Genomic DNA, 17,255 nt, shown 5'->3' with positions numbered 1-17,255 from the left:
CATTGAACACAACAGAGTTATCCGGCAACGCAGCATTCATTACTGCTCGTGGAATGTTGGCAATACCTCTGATTGAACGTGCAATGTTGATATCTTGACTAACCGGCATCATCGGAAAAGCATGATTTCATTAGGATTAAGTTGAACCGGCAGAAACAAGAGAGGCTGAATGGATACAGCGAAAAGATAATGAACCAAGAAACAAACATTCTGTAATTCATCTTAATATTAATATTTACTAACAAGTGGTCATTGATCGCAAATTCGACGAATTGAAATAACAAACTACATTAGCAACATCATCCACCGTTAAACCCACACTTGTACAACAGCAACATCATCGTAGTCAACAGCAACAGCATTTCCACGATCTCGAGCTCGGATCACGGTTCCAGCAACAACATCAGATCATGTTTGCAGAACAGAAAAAAATCCTGCTGCATCAGCGGCATTAACTGTTAGGAAGGAAGATAACATGGAAATCTGTAGGATTTGGATTCATGGGAGTAATAATGAAGGACTGAGAGAAAAACAAATTTAGGATAGGTTATAAATGTTCTGTGCTTTTAGGAGTGGAGTATTCAAAGGACATTTCAAGGATGGAATCATGGAAATATTTGTGAAGGAAAAGAGAAACTTTCAAGGAAAGGTTATTCGATGCTGAATCCGAAACACGTCAACTGGTCCACATTGAAGATTGGTTGAGCGACAGCATCACCGATGGCTTCACGAAAATAGTTCCGTCCTTGGAGAAAACATTGAGAACCTTTCCACTACGTTTTAGCTTTAGAGCCAGCCCTTGATGTTACGTGCCACGTCGGTCAGGTTCTCGTTCAAGTAGACACGCTTGTTGACATCGAAGCCCAGTTGATTCAAATTTAGGTCCTTTTTTTGAAAGATAACGGTGAAAGAAGTCATCTCTAGCTGCCTTGAACGCAAACTGCAGAAGAATAGGCGGAGTTGCACCAACGGCAATAGGATTTCGAGCTAATCGTTTAGCATAAACAAGCTGTGTATCCATATCATCGAAGCCAAGAACAGCAGACAGTCGTTGCATTCTAACGTCAGTACGTTCCCTCTGGTAATAGGCGACTCCAGTGAGAATGAGCTCCACAACTTTAGGTAATTTAGCGATTGCATCTTTGTTTCTCTGTACGTTCATCTCAGTCTTGCCACTGGTCTCACTAAGCTGGGAGAAATCACGAGCGTAGTCATTTTTCAGCTGATGAACCTCGTTGCGAAGCGTAGATATTTCAGTAACAAGAGCGGCATTAGTACTCTCAATTTGCTTCTGTATTTTCGCGTTACCATCGTCGATCAACTGCTTAAAGCGCACCAGCAGTTCGTCGAGATTTTCAACATGTTCATCAGTACGGTCTAAATCGTCTCTTGATCGCTTTTTGTTTTGACTGTCACTGGTCGATCCGGACGGCAAAGCAAGTACTGGATTTTGTCTTTACCCATTGTAACAGCACGAGTACTCCTGTTGTTCATCGGGTGAGTGAGATGATAAACTATGCACAACAGCAGAAGCCAAAATGGAAGAGGTGGTGGAGTCGACACCAAAATTATTAAGCCGTCTGACTCGATTGGCAGTTGCTTTCGATTAATCTTCAATTTTCGCAGGTAGCACAACACTTAAGAAGTCAGATTATCGTAAAAAATCGTAGCGTAGCTTTAGATTTCGGAGCAAAAATATCCGCCGAAGTGCGACAACGAACAACACACTATCTACCTTCTTCCATGTCACTCACTGTAAGTAAGTTAAAAATTTGTAAACAAACTTAAACTAATTGAACTTAAACAATATTTTAGCTTAAAAGCTATTGCCAATAAACGGAATTGCTATTGAGACCGTTACGTGTTTTTCCTACGTTTTCTGCCGCGCCAACATCGGGGAAGCTAAAAGTAGAATGTGTGAAACTATATTAGTACTAGTAGTGTTTGATAGTTATGGAGAAGAAACCTCGTGCCCAATTGGAATCTACTGCTCCAAGCTGAAGAACCATGGGGCATCGTCAAATGATTCAACAAAAACGACGATGTCGAAATTTCTCGCCGTTTTGGCATCACAAACGGTTTTCAGCCAAAGTCAAGGTAGGTAATAATAGATATCCGGCATACAATATGAACGGCAGTATTTTTCTTATATTGGGTATTTCAAGACAAAATTTTCAAAACGACTTATCTGTTTTTATAAACAAAGATTCAAACGACGATTTGACGAATCTGATTTGCGAAGTCGAAGCAAAATTCTTCACACAAACAATGACAGTTCTTTATGGGTTTTTACAGTAGAGCAACAGAGAGGAGGAGATGGTGGCCATGTTTGACTCAAACTCTGACAGATAGCAATGAGATTTCCCATAGGAGGGAAGAGCAGAATTTGCTTCGACTTCGCGAATAGTTCTCCCACGCAAACCAACTCCATCAATAGGTTGGTGAAGGATCCCGCTACCTGTTGATGGTGTTGGTTTGCGAGGGCGAACTATCAGATTCGTCAAATTGTCGTTTGAATCTTCGTTTACAAAAACAGATAAGTCGTTTTGAAAATTTTGTCTTGATTTATTCAAACGGTTCAATCAAAGTTAATTGCTTATTTCCGGGGATTAAACCACCCGACTTGGACGTTAATTTACAATGTTATGAAAACTCATATGTGGATATGTACGTTATGTGGAAGATATTGATTTGGAAAATGTATTGGAGGTAACCACTTTCCCTTCGATGGGACTCGAACCCATGACCCTACAGTACGCTAGACTGGTGCCTTAACCAACTAAGCTACGAAGGACCTCCGTCGGCCTTCGCAACCTAGCGGCTACTGAACGAGCTCGAGATTCCCAAATTGGACGCATAGTCAAATCACTCGCAATTTCTCAAGCCATCACTTCCACATGTGTATGGTACACGTCCACATTAGAGGAGCGTGAGTATTTAGAATGTCTGGCGGCTGTACATATTCTTCATCAGCAACTGTACAGCACCCCCCAATAAATGCATCCTGATTTCCCCTTTTATTCGTCTCTTTCTAGCATTAGCACCTCGCAACTTTGGAGCGGCGTATTTCGGTTTCAGTTGTTTGATGTAACTGTAAATGTATCAGCATGTAGATTGCGAGTAAGCACGCGCCGGTGATACTTTTTCAAAATCATATTTGTTGTAGAAAAAAAGTTAAGCATTCAATGATGAAAATGACGATTTGATGATTGTTAGTGCTTCCCGTGTTACCTTAACATACCATGTGAGTCTGACTTGGGTGCTCACCTCTAACATGCCACGCTAGGTTGACTTGAATGCTCACTCTACTCTCCTCTGCCATGTCTCGAGTTGTCGATTCGGGCGATAGGGCGCTTGACATTTGAGTGGGCGCTCGTATGTATGTGTGTGTGTTTTTTTTCTTCCTAAGCAATGGAGGAGGAATCTGCTCAACAGACATCCTGGGTTGTCCTGGAAGTGCGGGGTTAGGGATCACCGAGGGAGTCAGGACTACATCCCCGACCCGCTAAACCGTTTCCATTGCCGCCAAGCCCATAGTCCCTTCGGTACAACCAGAAAGTAATGCTTCAAAGGGGGCCAGTGCTGCAACGCAACCTCGAGGTTAGCTGCGTGTCCTTGCAGCACCGAACATCGTAACTCGCTTTTTAGAAGAACACCATGGTATCGTGCCAGCGCGTTGCCGGCTTTCCAGGTGGCCTTACCACGCCCCATGTCCTCGGAAGGTGAGAAGGTCGACATCGCGCCTGCTTCCCTCTGCACGACTGGTATCAGAATGATGATGCCGCGCACCCCTAAATTCGACCTTTCTGCGATAGGGCCTATTCGCCAGCACACAGCAGGACTTGCCGACGCGGTGCCTACGCATGCCCCAGCCTTGACGAGGACCCCTTTCCGTCCTCGCTCGGAACCCGCCTGGTTGACCAACGCCGCGAAAGCGACGATACCATGTTGTTCTTCGCGCGGCCACTTGTTCGATAAAAGGATCGAGTTTGACCACAGAGCATGACCACCGGTATGACCCATGAAGCCGCCTCCGATCCCTTGGACCACCTCTTATTTGCGCCTGAACTAGCCATCCTTGAGTCCACGCGCCACCTTCTGTGTAGCTCCGAGACGATTTGGGCGATAGCCGATAAAACGGCATTCCAGCCAACTTCATCTTTACACCTCCTCCGAACTAGGTTGTCCGGGGTAGTGTCCAGACCACATGTGGCAAGCATGTGGTCACGCGATAAACGAAAACGTGAGCACACGAACAACATGTGTTCCGCCGTTTCCTCTAAACCTGCGCACACCAAACACCTCGGGCGAGGCCGAGAGCAAGCCAGCTGCGTTACCTGCACTGTGATTTTGCAACACGCTTAAACGCCGGGCAAATCGAACCCCCATGGGGTGCTTGCTGTTCACAGCTTTGCTGGAACAAATCAAACAATTGAGTAGGCTAGTGCAGCATTGTGCCTTATGTCCCTCCAATCCGCAGCATCGGCAGAGATTGCTTCTGTCAGGGCCTTTGCAGTCCCATTGCTTGTGCCCCGGTTCCAGGCACTTGAAGCAAACTCCGGGTTGCTCGTATATGCCCATAGGCCACACCGACCATCCCACCTTGACGCTCCCCTAACTGACTACCTTGGAGGCGTCCGCTGCAGATAGCCGAACCAATGCTACCTGCGCCCCAGCCGGACCTTTCCGTAGCCGAACGGCTGCGGTGGGCGTCTCCACTTCACACTGTCGCCGCAGTGCCGTGCCGAGCTCTTCGACTTCGGTGATCTCGTCCAGGTCTTTAACCCCAGATTCACCTCTGTCGTGAGTGCCTTCACCTTGACCATCTCGCCTAGGACTTCCTCCGCCAACTTCTTGTAGGCGGTGCCCTTTTGCCAGACGTCCCGCTTCAGCTCGAGGATCATCTCACCCATCCGGGTACGTCTTATTCGACGTACGTCGGCGCCGAGTTCACCGAGCTTGACGTCACTCCTCATCGTCTTCAAGACGTCCGAGTACTTGGCCTCGTCCGCCGTGATGACTAGGGCATCGCCCCTGAAGCGATTGGCGCCTACCCTAGACTTCTTGCTACCCTCAGGCAGGGGTTCAGCATCCCAGCCCCACTACCCTTGTTCGGGGTAGTAACCCTCCGCATTTTGGAGCGGCCCCCTCCACCTCTTGCGAAGGGGTTGTCGCCTACACTACTACCACTAATTGAAGAATTGACTTTCCATTTGGTCCCACGAGTTGCTCGGGAAAAGAGATCCACCACGCCAGAGCCCAGCATGACGCGGTAAGGGACAATTACTGTGGAGGGTGCCCAGTAGAGTGATTCAAATTTTGACTTTTTCGCTCCCCTATGCTTAAACGTTGACATTTGCTGTTTTATTAATCCTCCTAAATTTTTAGCTGATTTGAATGTAACTAGACTGAGCACGAGCAGTTTGAAGTTTGTATGGAAATTACTATAGAAATCGTCACTAAAGCAAAAGACCGTTCCGTGTTGCAACCCATCAAATATTCAAATGTAATCTACCCGATGACTTTATAGAATACTTCCTTAGTTATAGGACAGTTGTTGTTGCGAAGCGATCTGACTTTTGTAAACAAAGTTATAAAGAAAACAAAAAATGCTCATTATTGATATTGATGTTATTCTTTTACGTGTTAAATTGAATTTACCACGATTCAGTATTTCACCAATTACGTTTCTTACAAGCACAGAATCGTTTCGCAACAAAGACGACCAGTTTCATTGCAACATTTTCTATGTTACCAATTAAGTCGTATATTTTTAGAACTTAATGAGTAACGTTACGGAACGGTTTTCCCCAAAAGTGACTGTTTTCATAGTAATTTTCATACAAACTTCAAACTGCTCGTATAGTCTAGTTACATTCAAATCAGCTAAAAATTTAGGAGGATTAATAAAACAGCAAATGTCATCGTTTAAGCATAGAGGAGCGAAAAAGTCAAAATTTGAATCACTCTAGTGCCCTGGTACCCCACAGGCTCCGTTAGAGGCCTAGCTCATTATTTCACCCCCCTGGCCATGCATCCCCTCGGCACGGGTCGCTTAACGCCTTGGGATTAGGGGTTAGAGATTGGAACTTGTGAGGACCAGAGCTGTGTAGGTCGCTCCTACCCATATGTCAACTCACCATTTCGCAGCCCGTGGGTGTATAGTGTGAAATTAGGCAAACGATCCTGTATTTGTCGCCCTATTCTAGCATCGTAGTGGAGAGAACTCTGTGGTTCTGGGCGCCAACCGTTGCGAAACGGCCACTTCACATGGAGTGTTTTTGCCACGAAATCGATGATAGCTGGTCTACCACGTGTTACGAGGTGGATTGGGCTTGTCCAGAAAATTGCGCCTAGTTGCTCCTACGGTCGACCTTCGGAGGATGAATCCAGCCAGTCTTCTTCTTAGTCGACGTCTCTCGGGCTCACAGACGGGGCGGCAATGCATCGGATATTGAACTCTAGCTAGCGGGGCGAACCCGCGGACCTCACTTGAGCCCTCACAATCAAGACTGTGGTTGCCGCTAACCGTTGCGTGTGGCTCGACGATAACAACCGATACGATACGATACGAATGGCCATACGAATGACGATTTCTGCGCGACACCGGCTATTCTTCGACCGTTCTTCACAATTTACTAGGAAGCTTGGCCCGTCACTTGAACGCACTTAGAACTTTTCCCACGAGGCCCACAAAAAGGACTATATTTTGAAAAACTTTTCTGCATGCCTTTTCACGTCTATCTTGATTGACTGGCAGACGCGGAATACCCTTTTTTTCGTCACGTAGACCAATCAGCTCTTTCTCTCCCTCTATTCGATATCTCCGGAACTAAAGCAGGAATACCACCATTGTAGATGGTAAACTACATAGATAGAGATGCTAGAAGTATCATACTTAATTTGTTTCGCCGAGATCTCAGCATTTTTTTGTTTATTTTCCCGAGGTGGGCACCGCCGAGTTTCAGCAAACATGATTTTTGCCGAGATCTCAGTAAAAATGACGTTTCGGTTGCTGAGAGATACAGTAAATATTTTTCCGAAAATCAGTAATAAACGAAATTTGCTGCCGAAGTTCAGTTCTGAAATTTACTGAGCTTCAGCGGTGCCCGATTTTGCCGAGCTCGAAAAAGAAAATCTTAGTGTGTAGACTCCGGAGCATGGGAGGTTTCAGGGCAGGGATTTTGTATCCATATTTTTTATATTTTTTTCTACGAGATAACCCGGGTTCGCAATATTGGGAAAAAGATATTGGTTCCGGTTATCCGGTAACACACCATAGATGGTACGCAGTACAGTACAGCGGCGAACTTTATATGATGCGTCTTCGCATTTCTCTGCAGGTATACTTATCGGAGGTCACCAGTGGAGCCCTAAGTACACGAATTTATCAACCTCGATTTCGTCACCACCAATACAAACTCGTTGTGGGTGGCTTACGTTGTCCTCTCTTGAGCCTCTTCCTATCATGTACTTTGTCTTCGACGTGTTGATGACTAGTCCAATCCGTTTAGCTTCCGCTTTTCAGTCGGATGTAGCCTTCCTTACATCTCCTCAAAGTTACGTGCCTTAATATCTATGTCGTCGGCGAAGCCAAATAACTGGACGGACTTTGTAAAAATCGTACCACTCGTGTCACTCCTTTTCGTATTACTCCCTCCAAATTAGAGTTTCCATCCTGACAAAAAATCCGGGATTTAGGAAAATTCAGGCTTCCCGATTCCCTGGAGATATTATTTTGAAATCCGAGAATCTCGGAATACCAGGACAAAAATTCCGTTTCATTTCGGTTCGCAAAAGTTTTTTGTTTGAACGCGAAACCCAACTTAGGTGATAAACTCATATCATATTTTATACCTCCCATCAGACATAATTTTTTTTCCAGTTTGTTTATTTGGTAGGCTCAAGCATGTATACTTTGTGATGCCCAATCGATATCATCTTATTATTAAATTAGTAAGAGAGGAACAGACATTAAAATATCGGAGATAGTTAATAGAACACCTTCACAAAAAATATTAGATTCCCCTATACTCATACGTACATACACACAAACAGACATCACCTCATTTTGTCGAGCTGAGTCGATTGGTATATAACACCAGAGCATTAGTGATTAATCATAGATTTAATCATGATTAATGAATAATGGGTTATTTAATCATTATTCATTAATCATAATCATACAAAAAATATGATTTAATCATTAATCACTAATCATTAATCATATAATTCTACATTCAATCATTAATCACTAATCATTTTCATAATTGTTTTGAGTTTATTCATTTTTCATCTTTTTTTTTTTTTTAACTAATTTTATTTGCTAATTATCTACTACATGCATTCATCTCTTAGACTAGGTGTTCCGTGTTTTCTTAACACTATCATCCTTATTTGCTATGTTACGCTTTTAGTTATTAATAATACATTTCAATTGCCTCTGGCAGTAAGGATATTTCCTCTGGTTGAATTAAACCATATAAGAATTACAATGTTTTCAACTCAAACTAAACTTAACCTAATTTATACTAAGGGTACAAGGAGCTAATCGTTGCAATAGAAGATTGCAACGATTTTATCTGAAATTGGAAAATATTTTGTTGGACATTTGTTGCAATATCTCAATATTAGAAATTCTATGAAGTTCATTGGTACTATACCACACGGAGGCAACTTCAGAATCATTTTCAAGATTTTATTTTGAATCCTCTGAAGTGCCTTCTTTCTGGTATTGCAGCAACTAGTCCATATTGGCATCCATACAGCATACAACGTGGCAGGTCTAAACATTTGTTTGTAAATCAAAAATTTGTTCTCAAGACAAAGTTTTGATTTTCTGTTTATAAGTGGATATAGACATCAATATAATATTTGTTACATTTGGCTTGAGTGCCTTCAACGTGATTTTTAAAAGTTAATTTTTGATCTTAGTAGAAATCCTAAATACTCAGTTTCGCTTGACCAATTAATGGAACCCCATTGATAGTGACAATATGACTGCTAGAAGGTTTCAAATAAGAAGCTCTCGGCTTATGTGGGAAAATTAGAAGCTGAGTTTTGGAAGCATTCGGGGAAATTTTCCATTTTGCAAGTAAGTGGAGAAAATATCCAAACTTTTTTGCAATCTACTACAAATGACAACGAAGGCTTTGCCCTTTGGCTGAGAGACCTGTGTCATCTGTGAACAAAGATTTTGACACCCTGGTGGTAAATCAGGTAAGTCAGAAGTAAAAATGTTATACAATATGGGCCCCAGTATGCTGCCTTTGGGGAACACCAGCCCTTACAGGTAATCTATCAGATTTAGAATTCTGATATTACCTGCAGTGAAGCGATCTGATAAATACTTGGATCAGTTTAATGATGTACAGAGGAAAATTAAAATTCATCAATTTTACAATCAAACCTTCATGCCAAACACTGTCAAAGTGTCAAATGCTTTCTCTATATCAAGAAGAGCAACTCCAAATATCCTTCAGATTTGTTGAGCCGAATTAAATTCGTTACTCTTAATAACTGATGGGTGGTTGAATGCCCACATGGCGAAAACCAAATTGCTCATCAGCAAAAATAGAATTGTCATTAATATGAACCATCATTCTATTTAAAATAATCTTTTTCAAACAGTTTGCTTATTGAAGAAAGCAAAACCGATTGAGCGATAACTAGAAGCCTCAGCTGGATTTTTGTCCGGCTTCAAAATAGGAACAACTTTGGCGTTTTTCCATTTATCTGGGAAGTATGCCAATTGAAAACATTTGTTAAATAAATTAACCAAAAGGATAAAGAGCTCTCAGGGAAGTTTTTGATAAGTATGTAGAAAATACCATCATCACCTGGGCTTTCATATTTTTTAAATTTTCTAGTAATAGATCTCACTTCATCCAAATTAGTTCCCAACGAAGGGTCAAAAACATTCTCTTGATTGAGAATGTCTTCGAAGCTCCGTGTAACCTGATCCTCAATTGACTAGTGAGACCTAGACTAAAATTATGGGCACTCTCGAACTGCTGAGCAAGTTTTGAGCCTTTCCGTGATATTTAATAAAATTTTATTTCCCTCATTATGTGCTGGAATTGACTTTTGAGGTTTTTAAGAATTTTTGTTAATTTCCAAAAAGGGTTTCGAACTGGGATCCAACTTCGAGACATTATTCTCAAAGTTGGTATTTCTCAGAATAGCGAATTTTAATTTCATTTTGCAAATCTCGCCAAATAACTTTGAACACGGGATCGCGAGTTCTTTGGTATTGCCTTCTTCTCACATTTTAAGACGGATCAGTAGCTGAAGATCGTCGTCAATAATAATGGAGTTGAATTTAACTTCACATTTTCCAGGAATTGCAATGCCTCTGGCTTCAACAATTAAATTTGTCAAAGATACGAGAGCATTATCAATATCACTTTTGGTATTGAGAGGAATATCAAAATCAAAATTCCTATCGATATACATTTTATATAAATCCAAATCAGCTCTATGATAATTAAAAGTAGAGCTGATTGGATTATAAATGGCTTCTTGTGAAATTTCAAACGTCACAGGAAGGTGATCAGAGTCAAAGTCAGCATGAGTTACCAATTGGCCACACAGCTGACTTGAATCCGTTAAAACTAAATCAATTGTAGAAGGATTTCGACTGGAAGAAAAACAAGTTGGTCATTCATTTTTCATCAATTTTAATCATTGCGTATCGCTTTTATTCATTAATCTTTAATCATAATCATATAGTTTTATACCTTTTAATAACTTAATTTGAAAGAATTTGATTATTCATAATCATTATTCATTGATCATATCGATCGTTAATCATTAATCATACACATATTCTGTCAACATTTAATCACGTTCAGTTATCGTTAATCATACTTCAAACTTTTTATTCATTATTCGTAATCGTTATTCGTTGTAAAAAAATATTTTAATCGTTAATCATAATCATTAATCATTGTCAAAAATGAATAAATCATTAATCATAATCTTCAATCATAAAGTTAAATGATTTCTTCTTCTTCGTTGACATTACATCCCCCACTGGGACATTGCCGCCTCGCAGCTTAGTGTTCATTAAGCACTTCCACAGTTATTAACTGCGAGGTTTCTAAGCCAAGTTACCATTTCTGCATTCGTATATCATGAGGCTAACACGATGATACTTTTATGCCCAGGGAAGTCGAGACAATTTCCAATCCGAAAATTGTCTAGACCGGCACCGGGAATAGAACCCAGCCACCCTCAGCATGGTCTTGCTTTGTAGCCGCGCACGGCTAAGGAGGGCCCCTGTTAAATGATTTAATCATAACCAATTTAATCATTCATTGGAAGCTTTATTCATTAACGCTCTGTATAACACTATGTGTCTCCGAGCCTTCTATCAAAAGTTTGATTTTGGAGTGATTATATTGCCTGTATACTTAGTATACGAGAAAGGCAAAAATATGATATGAATATGAAAAATAATCATTAATCACTAATCATATTCATAATTGTTTAATCATAAATTTTAATCATTGCATACATCGCTTTTATTCATTAATCTTTAATCATAATCATATAATTTTTATACCATTTAATAACCCAATTCCAATCTTAGAGAAAGATTACTTATTACTTCAATTTGATTATTCATAATCATTAATTATTGATCATATTGATTATAATTCTTACACATATTGTGTCAACATTTTAATCACGATCGGTAATCGTTAATCACACTCCAAAAGTATTATTCGTTAATCATAATCGTTAATCGTTGTCAAAAATTAATTTAATCGTCTATCATAATCATTAATCATTGTCAAAAATTTAATAATCATTAATCATAATCTTCAATCATAGAGTTGTATGATTTAATCACAACAAATTTAATCATTCATTGAAAGCTTTATTCATTAACGCTCTGGCCCCTGCTGCCCCTGCTGGCACTTCAATAAATGGTTATTTTTTCGGGGATACCAGGTGCCCAGAATACAATGAAACGTGTCTTAGATTGGAAATAGACTCAATTCAGCATATTAGGCGAAATCATGAAGTTTGATATGTCGCATAATGGGTTTCAGATCACTTTCAACAGTGACCACTTCCCCGGAGGATCCTGGAAAGCTGTAAAACCTGTTCAACACCACCAAATAACCTGAAAAACGATTCCATTAAGCATGTTTCTTGATAACATGAAGTTCCTCATATCACACCAGTTTTGAAATGTTCAATAATGCTTCGAAAAATAACCCATCCCATTAGATCCAGTATTATTTTCAAACCATTATTTGTTCAACTAGGAATCTAACCGACCCGTTTGGTGGCTGAATCATCAAAATCGGACTAGAATCAATTATCAAAAAAGAAGAAGAAGAAGAAAAAGACTCTGCTCTGAATTTATCCTTTTGTGTTGTAAACACGCTTAATCCTGGAGAAACTTCCATCAATCCCCCCAATCCCCTTCGACCGGATGGATTATTATTGAAAATCATACCTCGCACGTTGAAATGCGAACGTTATAGTACTATTTTCAATTAGATAGGAGCAAGAAACATCCTCGTTTTTTATCTGACTACATATTTCTGTATTATTAATTCACAACCATTAGAAAACCCCTGTTCTTGAATGATAAAAAATATACAAAATTCTACTTGCGTTGTTATATGATGCAATGTTCATGTCACAGATCATGCAGTCGTTACTAAAATAATCGTTTGCAGCAGAACGTAGGCAATGAATTGCGATTTTTTTTAACGTAAATCGGTTGCTTATCTTCTGCACAAGATTGAAACTGCACTACATAGTTTGCAAGAAGCATATCCATTTCCATACTTAATGAGGCTTAACAAGCAAAGGGGTGGCCTGGGGAGCTTTGCCCAGGTCAAGAACAAATCGATTTCTAGATTCACCTGCAATCGTATCACATTCCTTGTATATTGTAAATATGTTTCTTGTGGCTGCCATTACACAAACACGAGACGGAGCCTACCAAATAAGAAAATAAAGTTATTTTTGCAGCATAATTCAATGGCCAACCGGACCACATATATAGAATGATATAATTAGGGATCTCAAAGTGGAATGGAACAAGCATAAATAGAACGAACATAAAAGAAACGCACTTTGGTTAATCAACTACCGGTTGAGCTCCTATAGTGGGTTCATATGGGATCTGTATTTTATATTGGTTTTTCTTCCAAAATTGTAAAAGGATTGAAATTTTATTATTCAGCATCAGAAGATAAAGAAATAAATTATTATTTTATCGAAACACGGATATTAGCTTATTTTATCCTATTTAGCTATTGATATCTTGTTCGGAACAGTATAGCATTAGTCTGTTTGTTAATTAGTAAATTTGTGTATGGTTCAATGCTGCCATCCAAACATCATCTTGCGTCGGTCGGCATAATGCAGAGTACCTTGATATCACAAATATTTAAGTGGATTTCGGTCTCGCTTCAGTATCTATTTGAAGTAGCATCATCGATGTCATATCATCACACATGCTTATATACCTTCCGAGAGCAGAGGAGAGTGGATGGATACGGAACGGATGTCCTGATCTGATATAGGGTGGACAAAAATGTAATAAAAAAATTTACAAATACTGCACGGTACAAACCAGCATTGGGTTAAAATATCGAAAATAATGAAAAACTGAGCTGCTTATTATATTCGTATTTATATTATATAGTGAAGTTGATATTATCTGATTATTGAAAACAAATGATGCCACATCGAATAAAAAATATTATAGAACAAAAATATGCATCTTTAGAAAATATTCTATATTCTTTTAGTGGAATTTTTCCACCTTTGATAAACGAGCCTAGTGCCATTCAATTTAATTCCACCACGTTTTGTATTCTTTCTGGATACGTATTTTGACCTCAACTGTGAGGCCATCTTCAGTGTCTCGTACGTCGAGGTCAAGTCAAGTACGAGACACTGAAGATGGTGGAATTAAATTGAATGGCACTAAGCTCGTATTATATGACAGGGAAAAAAACATACAATTCTCGCGCTTAGTTTCATAGGGGCGTAACTGTATTGATCGATTTCTTTTCGTTGATGTTTTCTTTTTATTATTGTAGCGAATTGCGCTAGTATGTCGATGATTTAATGGTTTGGTGCGATAAAGGATGAATGTATCTTGCACCAGAATCGATAATCACGGTTGTAGCTTTTAAAACAATTGAGTTATTAACGAAATATAAAATCGATTAAGAGAAATCGATCAATACAGTTACGCCCCTATGAAACTAAGCGCGAGAATTCATTTATCATTACTATTCAAAACAATAAATTTGCAATAGAAATTATTGTAGAGGGAGCATAGAAAAATTAATAGCTTGTATTGCACACTGGGCCACGGGGCGGAGCTAGCCCGACAAAATACCTTAGAGCCTAGGAGATTCGTTATCTTAAGTTGGAATCTTCGGAAGAGTGTCGTGTTATGAAAAAATATGAAGCTGAGCGTCGAATTTTAGTATAACATTTTGCCGCATAGGATGTGCTGCGATACAAACTTTTTTATTTTACTTTTTAAAGCTTTGATTTCTTTGAAAAGTTTTAGGGTATTCATTGATGGTTTGAACTAGTGCAAATCGTATCATGGTTTGAACCATTTTGAAATTATTCAAAATTAGCATTACATTGATAGATAATGAACCCAAACCAGTACGAATAGCATATTTAGATATATTGAAGGTGATATAGTTCATTTTAAAATTGTTTAAATAAAAATATTAAGCGATTTCACAACGTCCTAAATTTGCACCACTTTTCCTCCATAAGTGGCACAATTTCAAAACGCTCGTAAAAGACGCATTTCACGACGCGGAAGTGAAATGAATATATCAAAAGAAAGCCATTTTTATCTAGAATTGATTGCCATCATCGTACAATAGAGAAACCATTTTTGAATAATTAAAATTGTTACATTTATACAAGGTGAAAACTGATCATGGTTTGAACGAAAGCGGCCAGGTTCTATGACTAGCCGATATGACCGCTGCAAGCGCCTGACACGAGTTTACTTTTTGAAAGTGAAAAAAAAAATGAAATTTTCAAATCGATAATTTAGACGTTTTTCACACGTTTTGAGTTACTTATCCAATGCGAGATGATAAATAGTTAATCAAATCCACGTATCTATGGGTTTTCTCAGCATTCCAGTAGTTCAAACCATGGTACGAATTTAGTTCAAACATATCTCAAAATATCCATATCTGTAAGATATCTGTCAAAAGGTAACGTAGATCACCTTCCCCTACTTTATTTTTTTCTGTGCGTATATTTTTGCATCCCAGGTATTACGCGCTGTTTACTTTTCTTTTTTTTCTGTTTAGCTTTTTCAGCTTAAATTTGTTGGGTTATTAGTTATTTGATTATTAGCGGAATTCAAACAACAAAATGTTACTATGTCTGAAACTCGGTTTGTGCAATTGCACAAGATTTAAATTTTTTAAAATGTATTGGAGGGTAACGAGGGTAACCACTTCCTTCGGCCCGATCACATAAGCGAGGAAAGAAATCACCACTCGAGTTCAGTACAATAAATGTTAATTGCATATACTCCCAGTATTACTATGTCTAAAACTCGATTTGTGCAATTGCACAAAATGTGAAAGATTTAGTTTCAAAAATGTATTGGTGGGTAAAGCTACTTTCTTTCCAAAGGCTACTTCTCCTTTCATACTACCCCATCTCGTTCATCTGTTCAACAGCATAATCGACGCAGAATCATTCCCCTCATGCTTTTCGGCTGTTCGGCCACGCTGAGAGTTGACGTAAAGTCAATGTCAACTTCTCTCCACGAACAGCCTAGATAGCCGTGTGGTGTCGGCAGCTGGTTATCAGGCTAAGAATAACATTACGGATTGCCTATTCCAGTGGTAAAAGTCCATCATACAGGTGACCCCTAATTCTCGGTGTGATGCGGCTTTATGCTTACCGTGCCTACGAATGAATGGTTAGGGGGGTCTAATAAGAACCTAACCGCAAACGGAGCCTGTGAAGCACCAGGGCCCCCTTCACAGTATTTAGCCCTCGCTGCGCTAACCGGAGCTATGGCGTAGTTGACTTTTTACTTCTCCGAGATAATCGGCTACTCTTATTCAACCTCATCCTGGGGTTTTAGAGTGGGGTTATGAATATGTGTTTTACTTAGTTTTCAACAAATTGTCACCTATATGGATTCGCATTATGCGTTTTTCACAGTGTACTCTGTGTCTCGTCTTTGACGTTCGGCTTTGGCTATTCTTGTTCAATCTCAACGTGAGTTTGGGGTTATGAATATGTGTTTTACTTAGTTTTTCAACAAACCTCCACCTATATGGATTCGCATTATGCATTTTTTTTTACAATGTACTTTGTGTTTGTCACCAATATGGATTCGCATTATGCGCTTTTCACCGTGTACTCTGTGTTTCGTCTTTGACGTTCGGCTTCAGCTACTCTTGTTTAATCTCAACTTGAGGTTGAATAAGGGTGGGGTTATGAATATGTTTTTTACTTAGTTTTTCAACAAATTTTCACCTATATGGATTCGCATTATGCGTTTTTTTTTACAATGTACTTTGTGTCTGTCACCTATATGGATTCGCATGATGCGTCTTTCAAAGTGTAATCTGTGTTTCGTCTTTGACGTTCGGCTTCAGCTACTCTTGTTTAATCTCAACTTTAGGATGAATATGGGTGGGGTTATGAAAATGTTTTTTTACTTAGTTTTTTTTTCAACAAATTGTCACCAAGGGGCCGTCCAGAAACCACGTGGTCATATATGGGGGGAGGGGGGGGGGTTTGGAAAATGACCCCGATAAGCCACATGGGGGGGGGGGGGTGTTGCTCCCGAACCACGTGGTTTTTTTTTACACGAAAAACTTTTGGTGAATAACAATAGCGGTGTAAAAAATACAAATCATCAAAATTTAATGATTTAATCATTAAACGCAAAGCGCATTTTAGGGCCGATGCCCACGTAGCGTCTTTTCAACTTAGTGTTAAAAAGAATTTAGCATTAAGCATCGAAAAAAACCGGTAACGCAGCATCGGTCGCAATGCCGATGCATATCTGAGTTATTTGACCAACTTAGCCTTAGATCCTACTTCCATAAAAAAAATAAACGAAAAAACATGTTGCGTCTCAATCTCCACAAAAAAAATTTGGGAAAGAAAAATGAAAAAATATTTTTTAAAAATTCCGCCGCAGATGGGTTTCGGCATCACGCCGCCGACACTTTTGCACCAGCGGACTACAGCTACAATTTTCA

General features: G+C 39.6%; 1 protein-coding gene across 1 annotated transcript in view; it reads left to right on the top strand.

Moving 5' to 3' along the window:
* Positions 1–1,951: 1,951 nt before the first annotated feature.
* LOC134211720 (cell adhesion molecule Dscam2-like) overlaps positions 1,952–17,255 on the top strand; it is a 164,322-nt gene continuing 149,018 nt past the window's right edge. Inside the window, 1 exon segment of the mRNA XM_062688883.1 lies at positions 1,952–2,097. Coding sequence (XP_062544867.1) covers positions 2,008–2,097 — 90 coding nt within the window. The 5' untranslated portion in view covers positions 1,952–2,007.

The sequence above is a fragment of the Armigeres subalbatus genome, chromosome 2, assembly GCF_024139115.2.
Source record: "Armigeres subalbatus isolate Guangzhou_Male chromosome 2, GZ_Asu_2, whole genome shotgun sequence".
Lineage (NCBI taxonomy): Eukaryota > Metazoa > Arthropoda > Insecta > Diptera > Culicidae > Armigeres > Armigeres subalbatus.
The sequence above is the reverse complement of the archived record's forward strand: the minus strand, read 5'-3'. Positions and strand labels throughout refer to the sequence as shown.